This window comes from Xenopus laevis, chromosome 9_10S (assembly GCF_017654675.1).
Source record: "Xenopus laevis strain J_2021 chromosome 9_10S, Xenopus_laevis_v10.1, whole genome shotgun sequence".
Taxonomy (NCBI): domain Eukaryota; kingdom Metazoa; phylum Chordata; class Amphibia; order Anura; family Pipidae; genus Xenopus; species Xenopus laevis.
Window position 1 is genome coordinate 59,194,385 of NC_054388.1, and position 13,857 is coordinate 59,208,241.

The 13,857-nt window shown below is 38.3% G+C and overlaps 1 protein-coding gene across 2 annotated transcripts in view; it reads left to right on the plus strand.

Annotated features, from left to right (window-relative positions):
- Positions 1 to 8,689, plus strand: part of lypd6b.S (LY6/PLAUR domain containing 6B S homeolog) — a 34,121-nt gene extending 25,432 nt beyond the window's left edge. For both annotated transcript variants that reach the window (XM_018238771.2, XM_018238772.2), the window contains 4 exons: positions 4,646 to 4,765; positions 4,937 to 5,035; positions 5,817 to 5,947; positions 7,322 to 8,689. In XM_018238771.2, the coding sequence (XP_018094260.1) occupies positions 4,654 to 4,765; positions 4,937 to 5,035; positions 5,817 to 5,947; positions 7,322 to 7,495 (516 nt within the window). In that variant the 5' untranslated portion in view covers positions 4,646 to 4,653 and the 3' untranslated portion in view covers positions 7,496 to 8,689. The remainder of the gene's footprint in view (positions 1 to 4,645; positions 4,766 to 4,936; positions 5,036 to 5,816; positions 5,948 to 7,321) is intronic.
- The last annotated feature ends 5,168 nt before the right edge of the window (positions 8,690 to 13,857 follow it).

Here is a 13,857-nt window from a genome sequence, read left to right on the forward strand (position 1 = left end):
AATTTGCCTACTAAAAGAAAATATAATTCTAAACAACGTTCATATATACGGTTATTACACATGATCAGTGCTTTTGAAGTTACTTGTAAAAACACTTGCGATTGAAAGCAGCATTTCCTTGACTCCTGCTTGTTAATTTTTAAACAATGTTGCAAAAGTCTTGGTTCCCCAGACAGGTCTGTCGATCAGCTGCCTTGTCTTTACATTGTTTCAACAGTTTGACGCATCAGGGCAGAGAATAAAAAAGAATAAGCACTGCTTTCAATAGCAATACATATACAAATAACTTGAAAACCAAAGAAAATTTGTAATTAAAGGAATTGTTCAGTATAAAAATAAAAACTGGGAAAAACAGAATGGATGTGCAAAATAAAAAAAAATTTTTTTAATATTGTTAATAAGACATAAATGTTATGTATAAAGGCCAGAGTGACTGGATGTCTAACATAACAGCCACAACACTACATGGGTCATATCTGTTGCTTTTGAATCTGACTTGCATGCTAAGGATCAATTACAAACTCACTGAAACAGTTATGTCCCGTGTGGCCTCCCTTAAAGTCGCTGACTAACTCTTAGTGAGCTGAAAAGCAGTGTTATGTTAGACATCCGCTCACTCCAGCCTTTATAAATGATATTTTTGGCCAACTAACTATATTAGAAACATTTTTTATTTTGCACAGCCTATTTGTTAACCCAGTTTTTATTTTTACACTGAATTGTATATTTTTTATGTACACTTTGATGTATATTGCAAAGTATGTTTTCTTTCATTAGGCAAAAAATGAATTTTTGGGTTGACATTCCCTTTAAGCTGACCATACATATCAACCAGGTAGAAGTGCAAGAGCGAGTTTGGACATAAGTACTTTAATGTTTTGCATTAATATGTGCTCTCCATTGCGTCCTTTTGAGAAGGCATACATTTATAAATTACTTTAATGCCCCATGTGCCATGAGCCTTATCAGTTAAATTGACCAGAGCCAATCATAACCTGTAAGTGCAGCTTTCAAATTGCCCAAAGGTTAGTGCTTTCACTTTTTTAACAGTTTATTTGTTGTTTGCACCTGTGTATAATGTTGTCAACTAGTATTTTAACTGGAACAAATAAGAAAATGAGACAATGGCAATGTTATTAATGGGGCGGGGGCATATTACTGATTACTAGAAAATGTAAAAAAAACCTGAGTTTTGGGGAATTGCTTCCACCAGCCCACCTTCTATGAGAAAATGAAAGACAGTAGTAGGGCTGCCGTACAGTACATAATGGTCATTGGTACAAAAAAGGCTCGCAGGGGGGACCGAGAGATATTTGAGGAATGAATAGTAATATCCTTAACTCTGGACTTGCCTTTAATAAATTCTCTGCTGTTGAAATACTTTGATGTCCTGCTCGCTAGACCCTTTGTGGCGAGCGGCTCCTTTCTTTCCCCCCTTTGTGAAGCTAATGTCCTCCCCTTCAATCTGAAGATAAGATATAAGCCACGCCAGCCTTCCTAATGGTTTCGATTTCCACTCCAACAGAATCCAAGCAGTAGCGGCTATGCTTCACTTCACTATTCTTTTTTGTTCCAAGTGAGTGTTATCAAGATGGGAAATATTACCCCCTCAAAAAAAAAACTTTGACCTTAGTCATCAGCAGAAACTGGACTATATATCAGGAAGGCTAATTGCAGCCATGGGCATCATTCTGCTAATAGGGGCCTACAGCTCATTATCTAGAATGGAAAAACATTGTTAGCAAGCTGGCATTAACACTTCCAGGTGAGATGAGAAGAAATAAACATCACTGCACAGTAGGTCCAGACTGAGAATTAAAATATGCCCTGGCATTTCAGGGACACAGAGGCCCAATAAGCCCACATAGAGGCCCAAACAGTCCCCACCAGCCCACTAAATACTGACTTTCTATGGGACCTTATAGCAGCCCCTCTGGCATTTGCCAGAACCCACAGATTGCCAGTCCGAGCCTGCTGTACTGGACAAAGTTTAATTTGTTTGACTTCTCCTAAAGGCAGTGGCACACAAGGTGGTTCTGAGCATTGTTTCTTATCCTGATGGTTCCCCTGAACCATGGAGGGGTATCAACTAGCAGTAGCTTTTTTCCGGAAAAGGTGGCAACCCTAGCTGCTAGGATCTCTGCTCTCTCCTAATAGAGAACCTGTTCAACCCCATGTAAAAGTCCTATCATGGCTGCCTGTAAAGCCAAGAATAAGATATAAAATCTTTATGCTACATTCAAGCCCTTCGCTGCTCTGCTCATCACTACATTTCTTCACTTGTACTTTCCTGGCCGTCTCCTCCACTCCTCTCAGAGCCACCTTCTTTTCACACCATCCATACCCACTGCCTCCTTTTGTCTTAAACCTTTATATCTTGGTGTGCCTTAACACTGGAATTCCATCCCTGAATTCAGTGTCGGACTGGCCCATCTGGATACCAGGAAAACTCCCGGGGGGCCCAGGTGTCAGTGGACCTCTTGCTTCTAACCATTTGGCCTATTTCATGGTCATTTCCTATTTCTTTATGGGAACAAAGAGGTTTAATAATGGAAGAATAGAGTATAGTATGTAGAGAAAAAAGACTAGGAGAATAAAGACGTTGAGTGAGGAGAAGAAGTATAATGGTTTGGAAAGTGGTCCCTCATTTTAAGGTGGGCCCCTGGCATCCCAGTCCGACACTGCCTGAATTTTAGATTCTACCTTTTGAAACATTAGTCTAGTCCTGACACTTTAAGGAGAAGGAAAGACATCCTGCACTTAGGGTTGCCAAATGTTAGGCACCCCCAAGTGACTGTATTGTCTTACTTGAAACCCCGGGCCGGTGCTCCTATCAGCATAAAACTGCACCGGCCTGGGGTTATACCAGTGAGCACCACGGAGCGATCCTCTACCGCTTTCTTCTTGGGAGTCCAGTGGGAGTAGTTTTCGAGTTAAAGGAGTCGTTCACTTTTAAAAAAACATATATCTTCTTGTTTCCAGGTGCTTTGTATTTTCTTTTTCTTTTTTTTTACTTGCCAAAGATTAATCCCACTGACAATATTTGCTTATTCATAATTGTTACCCCCTTATTTATCTATATTTTTTTCCAAAACACCATAAGGCTTAACCAATGAAGTACACACAATAGTTAATGTTACATTTTTCAACAGTTCCACCCTGTTTCCCATAGAGACAGAAAGGGAACCCCTTATCTAATGGAAATATGGAAGTTACCGGGTGATCACCAATCAAAGACACCATAAATATCTTGTATAGATAAAAATACAAGAAGTTTGTGCATATGATTCTAATCTACAGATTGAGTATATTCTCACGAGTTTGCCAAACCTGAAAGTGTTCCGAAAATATTCTTTTGGAAGATTTCTTCAGTCCCTGTGCATTTCTCACCCAGCGCCTAGAGGCAGCAAAGCTTTCCCAGTAATTCTGTATAAAAGCACAAGACCTCAGGTCTTGGCCATGAATATACCAGGTATTTACATAACTGAATAAGTGTGCTTAATCCTACACAGGGAACACACACTAGCTCCCAAAGGTCAAATCAATTTTTGGATGTTTGTTTTCTTTGCCAAAAAATTTTGTATGAAGACACCTCAGAACAATAGAGGATAATGTTTTCCTTCAAGGACCAGAACAGTGAATGTGGAATAGGGTATAGCTAATTAGTTAATGCATGGGGCTGAGTAGGGTTATGTAGAATAACTGCAAAGTTTGCCCCAGGTCTTCTAGCCTATAGCAGTCAGTTGGAAGCACCTATTGGTCACCTATTTAAAACAAACATTTAACTGGTTACCCTGGGTTACTAGCCTTGATGCAGGCTTTTATTAGGTGTGTAAATGTACCCTCATATGGGCAGATAGTAAGTGGTGAGTTGCACTGTAGGAGCTGCAACTTAGTCCATGTATGGTCCCATGATAATCCCTATTTGATCAAGGCTTATTCTCTTTTTACAAAATGAAAAATCCCATCAGCCCAGGGCTGCGAATGCAGTCAGTGACCAATAACTTTTGCAATGTGATGCATTCATTGGCCCAAGGGCCAGACATTCATATCAGCCTTTGCACTGGTTGATCAAGCAAAGGGAGAAGATATACCCATCTGGTGTTCTGGTGTGAAAAAGCAGATCTTTCACGGTACAGAAAGAATAATTTATAGAAATCTATAAATCGATAATTTAATCTATAATTTATGTGCCAGGATTTTGGGCACCTTTGGTTTCAAGAGTCAACCAGCTGGGGAACCAGTGATCAGACTAATTGTGTGGCTACAATTTGCAATAGAGCAGAAAAGGCATTTATCTTCAGCCTGCAGCATCAGAGGGGAACTTTAGGAGATAAAAAATGATAGACATTTTCAGTCGATTGTCAATGATGACCAACATGCCTGCTGAAGGCTGCAGATGTAGTATTGCACACACACAGACACAACAGCAAGCCTCATCAGCTCATCTGAGGGCCAAACACAGGCCCAGTATAAAGCACTGATCTATAGCAGCGTCTGGCATTTGCTAGAATTTTTGGCTTGCCAAACTGGGTCTGATCTTCAATTTTAATCACGCTTTAACTAACACTTCAATAATGTATTATAGTAATATGTGGAACATGCTAGCCTGCCTAATCCAAAGCTTATTATTTTCCTTCCATAGGTTCAAGCATGCTGGTATCCCAGTTGGTTGTGGTGTGCGTTTTCCTGATCTTCATTCTGGTCAGAAGCAGAGTATTTGCCAAGAATGTCAACCATGATCAAGTCAGACATTCTTTAGATCGTACGTAAATTTTTTCCTTCTATTTTTCTTATTGCAAGAAGCGTATCATAAAGAAAAATGTATATCAAGTCATTGGTTGTACCAACTGTTTAAAGTATACTGTATATGTTCAGTGTCATCTATTGGCTTATGATTGGCATCTGTTCCATAAACATGTATATCTAATTCCAGCCACACCATTCCCGAACAGCTTTAAGTGTTTCACCTGTGAGAAAGCTAAAGATAATTATCACTGCAACCGCTGGGCAGAAGACAAATGGTGCCCACAACGTATGTATGAAATATATTCTCAGAAATAAACACTAAACAAATATCCTCACAGTCTGGCTTTTTTTTTATATTATAGTCTCAATAGTTATTTGTTTAGTAGGTGATACAGCAATGCCCAATATGTTGGAGCTCTATAAATACATGTTAAAAATAATTCTTAATTTACATTAATAGGACAATACAGATGTATGTGCAAGATTAATCTTACTGATTTAGACATTCACTTCTCATTATTAATGATGATGAGTAATGTCTTTTTCCAGTTCCTTATGAATAATAAACTTCACCTTATTGATTATGCTGGTTTTGTTATACTTTACAATATACAGCTTTCTTTATCTGTCCATGTGGTCATTAATAAGCATTGATTACCTTTCCTCCCACAGTGAATATAAAAATCCTGGGGACAGGGGGAAGTTTAGACCACAGCCTTATTCTGGTTTAGGTATTACCCTGATCTCTCCCTCAATATTTACTCTCCCTTAATATGCCCTCCCCATGTAACATTCATACCCAGATCTATAATTGTAAATGTGCCTTGGAGTAGTGATGTGTGTATTGAGAAAAACTCAACTTTCACCCAACCTGCGGGTAAACCTGCAGGTCCCGCGGGCTTTGGGTTGGCTCACACATCACTACCTTGGAGTACTGGGCCATTTGCACTATGGTGATGTACCACCCTGATGTATTTAATTTTTTTGTTCTCAGCTGATTCTAACACCAAAATGATTCCTACAAATAAATATGGAAATTACAGTCAAAAAACCTTGTTTTTTTTTAGACACTCATTTCTGCAAGACTGTGCACCACTTTAACAGCCACGGAAAGAGCATGTCTGTGACTAAAAAATGTGCCATGAAGGAAGAATGCCACAGTCTGGGGTGTCACCATCGCATGGATTCAGGGCATACAGTAAGAGATTTGTCTATTCATTTCTATGGGGTTATTAAAGTTGTCAACTATCACTTTTACCTATGGACATAGGGGAGCTGCAATTCATATATAAATGAAAGTATGCAGATAAAAAATGTACTATGTGCACAAATAGCTGCACTCTTCTAGTAAACTCTAGTTATAAATAGAATATATGTATCCCTTTAAAAAAAATGAATTGATTTTGTTGTCACTGGCAGTAAATATTTTGCAGGAAAAATAAATAAAAGGGGTGGCAGTAAGACAAACACTACTGTATGTTGTTTATATTGTTAGAAATACCCATGTCCAGTACCTGCATATTATTAATTGTTTAAAAAAGCTTTTGAGGTTTGTCTGTTGGGTTAAGTAACTGACTGCTCAGACTATTTGCCATATCACATATGTCATTAAGGTACTTGAGTTAAAGTGGCCACTATTTACTTTCCCTTTTATTTTGATGGCCATTCATTCATGTTCTTGGCATGTTGAGCTCCATCTCCAGCATATTTGTAGTTCAGGTGAGTATCTGAAATACAGTAGTGTGTTCTCCTAGTAAAGCCATACATTCATCAAACAAGCGTATTTTAACCCGATATGACAACTAACGGCAGGGCGATATCGTGGTTAATCCAAACGTTCGGCCCTAGGACAGCTATCTGAGACGGTCCTCGATTGATATCTGGCCAATTTTTGGCCTGATATCGATCAGGGGATCAGTCTAAAGGACTGATAGCAGCTTTAATCTGCCGATGTATGGCCACCTTTAGATGTAAGATGTTGGCTTTCTTCTAGTCGTCTTCCCTGATAACCCTGATGCACAGTCAGGGGCGATCCTGGCCCCTCTGCCGCCTGAGGCAGCAGCAGTTACTGCTGCCCCCCCTCCCCCGGAAATTCGCTCTTAAAGTACCAGGAGCAGCATTTTTGCGGCCCCTGGTACCTAGTGGGGCGCTGCTGCCTGAGGCGACAGCCTCAACTCGCCTCATTGGCGAAGCACCCCTGTGCACAGTAGTTTAGTTTGCCTCTTTGAATGGTGGCTCTTGACTAAGGCACTGTGTGGCCCAGCATATGGGCTTCAATAAGTCAATGCTGTTCAAGGGCAGTTGGGGCATAGTGTCTACAGTTCTACAGAATTATGGTCTGGAATCAGCTGCCTGACTATATCTGGCCCTTTTTAATGAGAAATTGAGGGTTAGGTACCCCAGAAATTGATGAATTGATTACCATAGGATCTATTTTTGACCTAAAGGCTTGTGTATTTTTGCAAATATCTGGCAAAGCAACACAATTTAGCATTTAAAACCCTCATAGATATTGGCAAGCAATAAAGCGAACACATTTCCACCCAATCACTAACATTTTGTTTATCCATAGGAATGTGTGTCCTGCTGTGAAGGGGCGATCTGCAATGTGGAGGTTCCAACGAATCACACCAATGCCATATTTAGTGTCATGAATTCATATAGAAAATCTGATGCTTGTAGATCCACCTCTTACTCCATCATCATGGTTTCAGCCGTATTATTACTCCTCTTACTTAAGCCATGAAGCATATCTGGATATAACCAGAGATGGATAAGACACTTTATGAAACTTTGCTTCCTGTGACTTGATATACTTGAAGAATGTGCAGTGACATAGCCAAGAAAGACAAGTGTGCCAGTTTGGGTTGGGTTGTACAAGTGGATTACTGTTGGACATGGCCTACGTCTATGACTGCTAGATTAGACATAATGCAATTTGAACACTAATTTAACTTGAATAATGTGACAGGAGTAGATTTTGAACGAATTGGGCGGAGAAGAACAAATCTCCTCTCTGAATGTACAGCAGTGCAAACATTTATTAACAAATGTTAAAGAAATCATGGATACACTAAATAATACAGACTTTACAGACTTTCCTGCTGGGTTAAACAGGAACCTTTCCAGGTGTGGGAGATTATTCACTGGAAATTTACTGGTTGTTGAGCCAAGCAAAACTATGACCAGAATTTGGTGTGGGCTGGCCATGGTAGTTCCAAGTGATAAGGTTTCCTGTATGGCTAAACATTTATAGCAAAATATAATCCCTAATAGTGCATTTAGGGTAAAAAAGCGAAAAGCTGAATGTGGGTCTCACTAACAAAAATTGCAGAACTTAAAGGGGAGATATACATTACATGTCAATGTTTCTTCTAATCAATGCAAAAAGATTCTCCACTGACTATTCTATTCATGCTTGACTTTTCTTAGTTTCATACAATTGTCACCATCATTTTTAGGGAAGGTGCACTTCCCCTTTCATGTTAATATATTTTATATAATATTTTTTTCCACAATATACTACATAAAATCAGTTTAACTTCTGTTAACTTGTGTTTAGTTTTTTCTAAACATGAATATATAGAAAACTTCAGTAATTTATATAGGGGTATGTGTATGCAGTATTGTAAATTATATAGGGATAATGTACCTCTACTGTAAATAAGAAGGATATTAGATGTCACTGAGGAGTTCTGTGACCATATAAAGACATAAGATTGCAGGCTGAGTTATACACGGAACTCTGAGTATCACTCATGTATTATAAGGGATAATGTACCCCCTACTGTAAATTATAAGAATATTAGAAGCCTTGGAGGAATTCCGTGGGTAAAAACTGCAGCCTAGGCTATGCAAGTCAGGGAAATCCAGGGTGAGTTCTGAAATACATTCATAGACCAATGGGTTATCCACTTATGTTAACAGGACAAATAACCAAGTTCTATCAATATATATATATATATATATATATATATATATATATATATATATATATATATATATATATATATATATATATATATATATATATATATATATAGTTTCTAGAAACATGTTTCAGTGATTTGCATGACTAGCAATATTGTGTTTATTATAGCCGATAATATTACAACGCATCATGTAAGAATACATTTTACAATTTATCCACGGCTGCCATTTGTATAGAATATAAAGAATGTATTTTACAGTTTATCCACGGATTCATTGTATTTGTATAGAATAGAAAGCATACTGTGGCACATTTTAATTTACAGATAAAAGGTTATTAGAAGTCACTGAACTGCAAGACTCCTACTAGTCTTATAAATGACAGTTGGATATATAATTTATTATCTGTTGTTAAATATGAGGTTAGAAGGAACATTGGAATTCCATGATCTGTATAAAAGCACTTGGGCTGTGACTTTGTACCTTTATATGGTCATGGAACTCCATGGTGACTTCTTATATTCAGTGGATACATTATTACATATATATTTTACAGGTTCTCCGTGGCTTTTATTTACCATAATTATATTACCAGCCCCCCTAGACCGGAGAATTCATTTAGCCTTCCACAATAAATAATGGAATTCACTTGCTCTAGAGTACTGAATTTCATAAAACAAACTGGAAAAAATGGTGACTTTTTTTTTTAGATCATCCAAATAATTCAATTTTTTGCAAAATTGGATTGTTGACAGAACTCAGCTCCAAGTAATAGTTAGTGTTAGTTTGTGTGACAATCATTCATTCATTATGCCAGTCAATCTTATAGATTGATTTTATGTGTCTTCTTCTGTGACCTTTGTTGTGCCTTAATGTATGTAAAATTTGATGCACTCAGATTTGTGTTTTTACACAAACGTTACATTTTTTACTTATGCAATATTTTTTTCTTACTGATATTAGATTTCTTTTAAATCATGTCTTCCTTTTTACTTGTTTTGTAAGATATTTAAGAGAAATAAACCATCTGCCCTGAATATGTTTACTTAATTGTATTAACATATGATTAATTATGTCCAATTTGCATTCATTTGATATTTTATTTGATTAGCAATTAGAATCAGTGATCAGTTATACCACAGCTGGATGGCCAGTGACTCTCCTAAGGAATAGTTAGTTGTAGTTATATTTTTGCTAATAAGAGCACTAATTCTTATATATGCTGTCACAGTGATTTCATCAGTATGTATAAATGTACTATTTATGAAACATTGGTATTAAACTTTGGATTCAGGTTGGGTGAGGGTCAGCATGGCCCAGTACCTATGTACTTGGCTGGGTTTCCTGTCCCTGATTGGGCTCGTCAAGGCCTTTCTCAGGGGCCTGGGTTGGATTGGGTTGAGAAGGATCAGATTGGGACCAGTGTACTATAAATAACATATTGTATATTTGACACCAGACTACAGCTCCAGATAATGACAAGTTTAATTAGCGATTAACTAAACACACAATGTTTTCAGTTAAAAACATTCCACTTGGACCACTGGGAGGGTCATTTGCAAAGACACTATTAGTTTCTGTCAGTGTCAAGACAGAACCAGTTTTTATTTGATCCCAGGCTCACAAACTCCATGTTCTCGTTGGCTAGCGCTGAAGAAGTTGGCAAACATCTAATCAATAGTAACAAAGGTTTTGCAATGACGCTTTGTGTGGAGGACTGAAAAGAAATCAACCTAAATTCTTCTATTACTGGTTTAGCTAAATACTCCTTATAGTATAAATCTGTCCCTAACCCTTTTTTACCTGAATACAACATTCATATGTAAAAATTGATGGGAAGCAAGACAAGCTTGGAAAATGTTAATGGGGGTGCCAAATAAAAGTTGTGATTGGCCATTTGGTAGCCCCTATGTGGACTGGCAGTCTACAGGAGGCTCTGTTTTGCAACCAAAACTTGCCTCCAAACCAGGAATTCAAAAATAAGCACCTGCTTTGGGGCCACTGGAAGCAACATCCAAGAGGTTGGTGAGCAACATGTTGCATACAAGCCACTGGTTGGGGATCATTGGTTTAATTAATGTTCTATTAATCTCTTTGGTAATATAATAAAGACATATAATTTGCCCAGGTTTACTGCTTCTTAGCTGAATACTGATGGGCGAATCTAACCCTTTCCACTTTAAACTGCGAAAAACTTGCCAAATGCATTGAAGTTTATGGGCATCTTTTTGTGGTGAAACCTGCCTAAAAATTGCACTCATCACTAATTATAACTAACTGATTCTAAAATGCTTATGAAACTCCCAGGTACCCCTCATGTAGCGTTTCCAGTTTTAGAACCTTCCTCTTCTCAGTTGTCTTCATGAATATCCTATCAGGAGTTGGCAGCTCCATGGCTTCAAACTGTTTTTTTCATTTTACATGCAAAAACATTCCACCATTGTTTCACACGCAGCATCCTGTTGTTACACTGCCAATAATCTGCAATTCTGCCGTCATGGGTGTAACTATAGAGGAAGCAGACCCTGTAACTGCTGGGGGCCCACTAGGTGCAGGTAGCTCAGTGGGTCACTGACAGATAAGCATTACCTAACGTTAGGGGGGCCTAAAAAAAGTTTTTCTGTGGGACCCAATAACTGTTATTTTTGTCCCTGCTTGCATTTATTTTTGCAGGAAAGTACTTTATATTTTATGACCCACAAACAAATGCTCATTTGCCCTACAATTCCCACACATTACATACTCCATACACACAGCAATACACAAATCACCAAGCACTGATTTTCCTATCACTTTCCAATCCATGAAAATAATTTTCTGACATTGCCTCTCAAACTACTGAAGGGCGGTATGAAACTTGTGACATTTCATCTTTTATTGCCTACTGCGAATTCATAGGCTGACATAAAAACTCTTTAGACAGGTTGGGAACTCCTGGAACATGTGCACTGGAAAAGTCCCTGTACACTGCTATGAGTGAATGCAGAAATGGATCATGCTGGTAACATAGCAAAACAATGTATTTAGAAAACACAGACTGCCATTTTGTTTCCAAGCATTTGAATGTAAAATGGGAATATTATTTTTATTATTATTAAGTCTTGGCTATTATTATTCCTTATTGTGATATGTGTATGGTGGAAAGGGCACACACCTGCACCTGCCCATTCCCTTCTGCAGGAATAAGCCTTTATAACCTTGTGCTTCAAGTTTTCCCTATTGTGCATTATGTGGACTCACTAATAAGTATCTGACAAATAACATGCCCATAACATGCCCATAGGACTGCAACAGCCACAGAATTAGGAGACATGATCCCTACCTGTGGGAATTCAGTGTTTGGAATTGAGTATTGACCAGCCAGGGCCATTGTTCTTCAAACTACCCTTTTATTTTGCCTTAGCATTTGCTTCTTATGTGTTTCTTTACTGCATTGTTATCTCTTGGGAAGGAGGCATGTCATGAGGTTGTGTGTCATGTTCATCCCAAATGACATCACATTTTGTCTAATTATATATCTGCAAGGGCAGAGACTAATGTATTTTTTTTTACTTTTAAATTGAGTTTTAGTGTTTAAAGCTGTAGGCAGGTTCTTTAAGTAGTATTTGAGCTGCAACTGTAGGGGCTGCATGTATGGCATTAGCACTTCTGGACTGGGATTCAAAATAGGCTCTGACATTTCAAGTAGACATAGGCCGAAACATGGAATCAGCAGTCCCTCTGGCATTTGCCAGAACTTACATATTGCCAGTCCAGGCCTGTGCACTGCTGAAAGTGGTACTGTTTGTATCATACCTTACAGTGGCCATTTCCACCTGCTATAATGGCTATGCCTATCCTATCCCTCCATCCAGGGCAACTACAGTTAAATGCAGAAGGAGAAAGAAGAGACCTAGTCCCATATGCCTGTGCCTTGTTGGCAGGATTGGACTGGGTTACCTGAGGCCAACTGGTAAAAACTCAATCCAAGGGCCCATCTTCCTGGCTGCACCAGACTGCCTCACCCGTTGGTTACCGTTGCCACAAATCACCTGAAGGGCCAACCAGGATTTCTTCTGGCTTTTAGGTGCCAATCAACAATACAGAACAGGCCTTCTATCTGAAAGCAAATATCTGATTGAATGCCCTTAAGTGCAATTTTAAGCACTATAATTACATTCTTACCTCTCCTTCTCTTTGTTCAAGCTTTCAAAATAATATCTAATTAAACTACTGTAGTGAAAATGTGAAACACTTAAATAAAAACCAATTTAAAGTACTTTATTCTCGTATAAATTATTTGACTATATTAAAGTGGCACTTGCAGATATTGTATGGGAGCTGGCTTACAGTAAATAATTGGTGTGTTGTAAGGGAGCCAGACCTCTAAGCGCATGGAGTTTTAGCACTTGAGATGGCCCTTATCCAGACTTATCTAGATTTATCTATTTCCTGCTAAGCATACAAACTTCTATAACACCATGTCTGAACTATAATATATCTGGATTAACTGTTGATTTATACTACTTAGAGATAACATCCCTGGAATGTGAACCTTGCAAGAAGTTTGACAAGGCAATATTGATTTTGTAAATTTACATTCATTCTGAGAGCACAAAAACTTGTTTGCTCATCATCTTTGGTCTTACGTGTCTGGAACAGAATAACGAGGTAAAAATACAATAGGTTTATTAAGTAGACACCTCTATTAATATTTGCTTATATGGCTTATAGCATGTGAGGAATTTTAGCACAACCGTTTTTCTACAGTTATTGTCCAAGGGGATCCACAAGGATGGTCCAAATGCTCATATGTCAAATAAGTGTATGTGAAAGAAATCTGTGTCCCGCTTAATTATGACCTTGCCATTGTCCCAACCCATTGAGATGAGACCTTGGCAGACAACTCCAGCATAAGAATGCCACTTTTCTCTGCTTGTTCGGTAGGGCAAGGTGATCAGCCAAACTTCAATCAGAGCTAATTGTTGTCAAAATTATACAGGGCAACAAATAATTCTTATATGCATTCTGCATAATCTGACCCTAACTGACCATCAGGTTGGACTTACAAAAGTCTTTCGGAATAAGAAGTCATCCAACACCTTACCCTAACTGCCTTTTAGAATGAACCCCCAAAATGGCTCAGGTGATAATGAAAGTTGTCAGATAACATGGTTTAGATCTTTAGAGCTAAAGTGA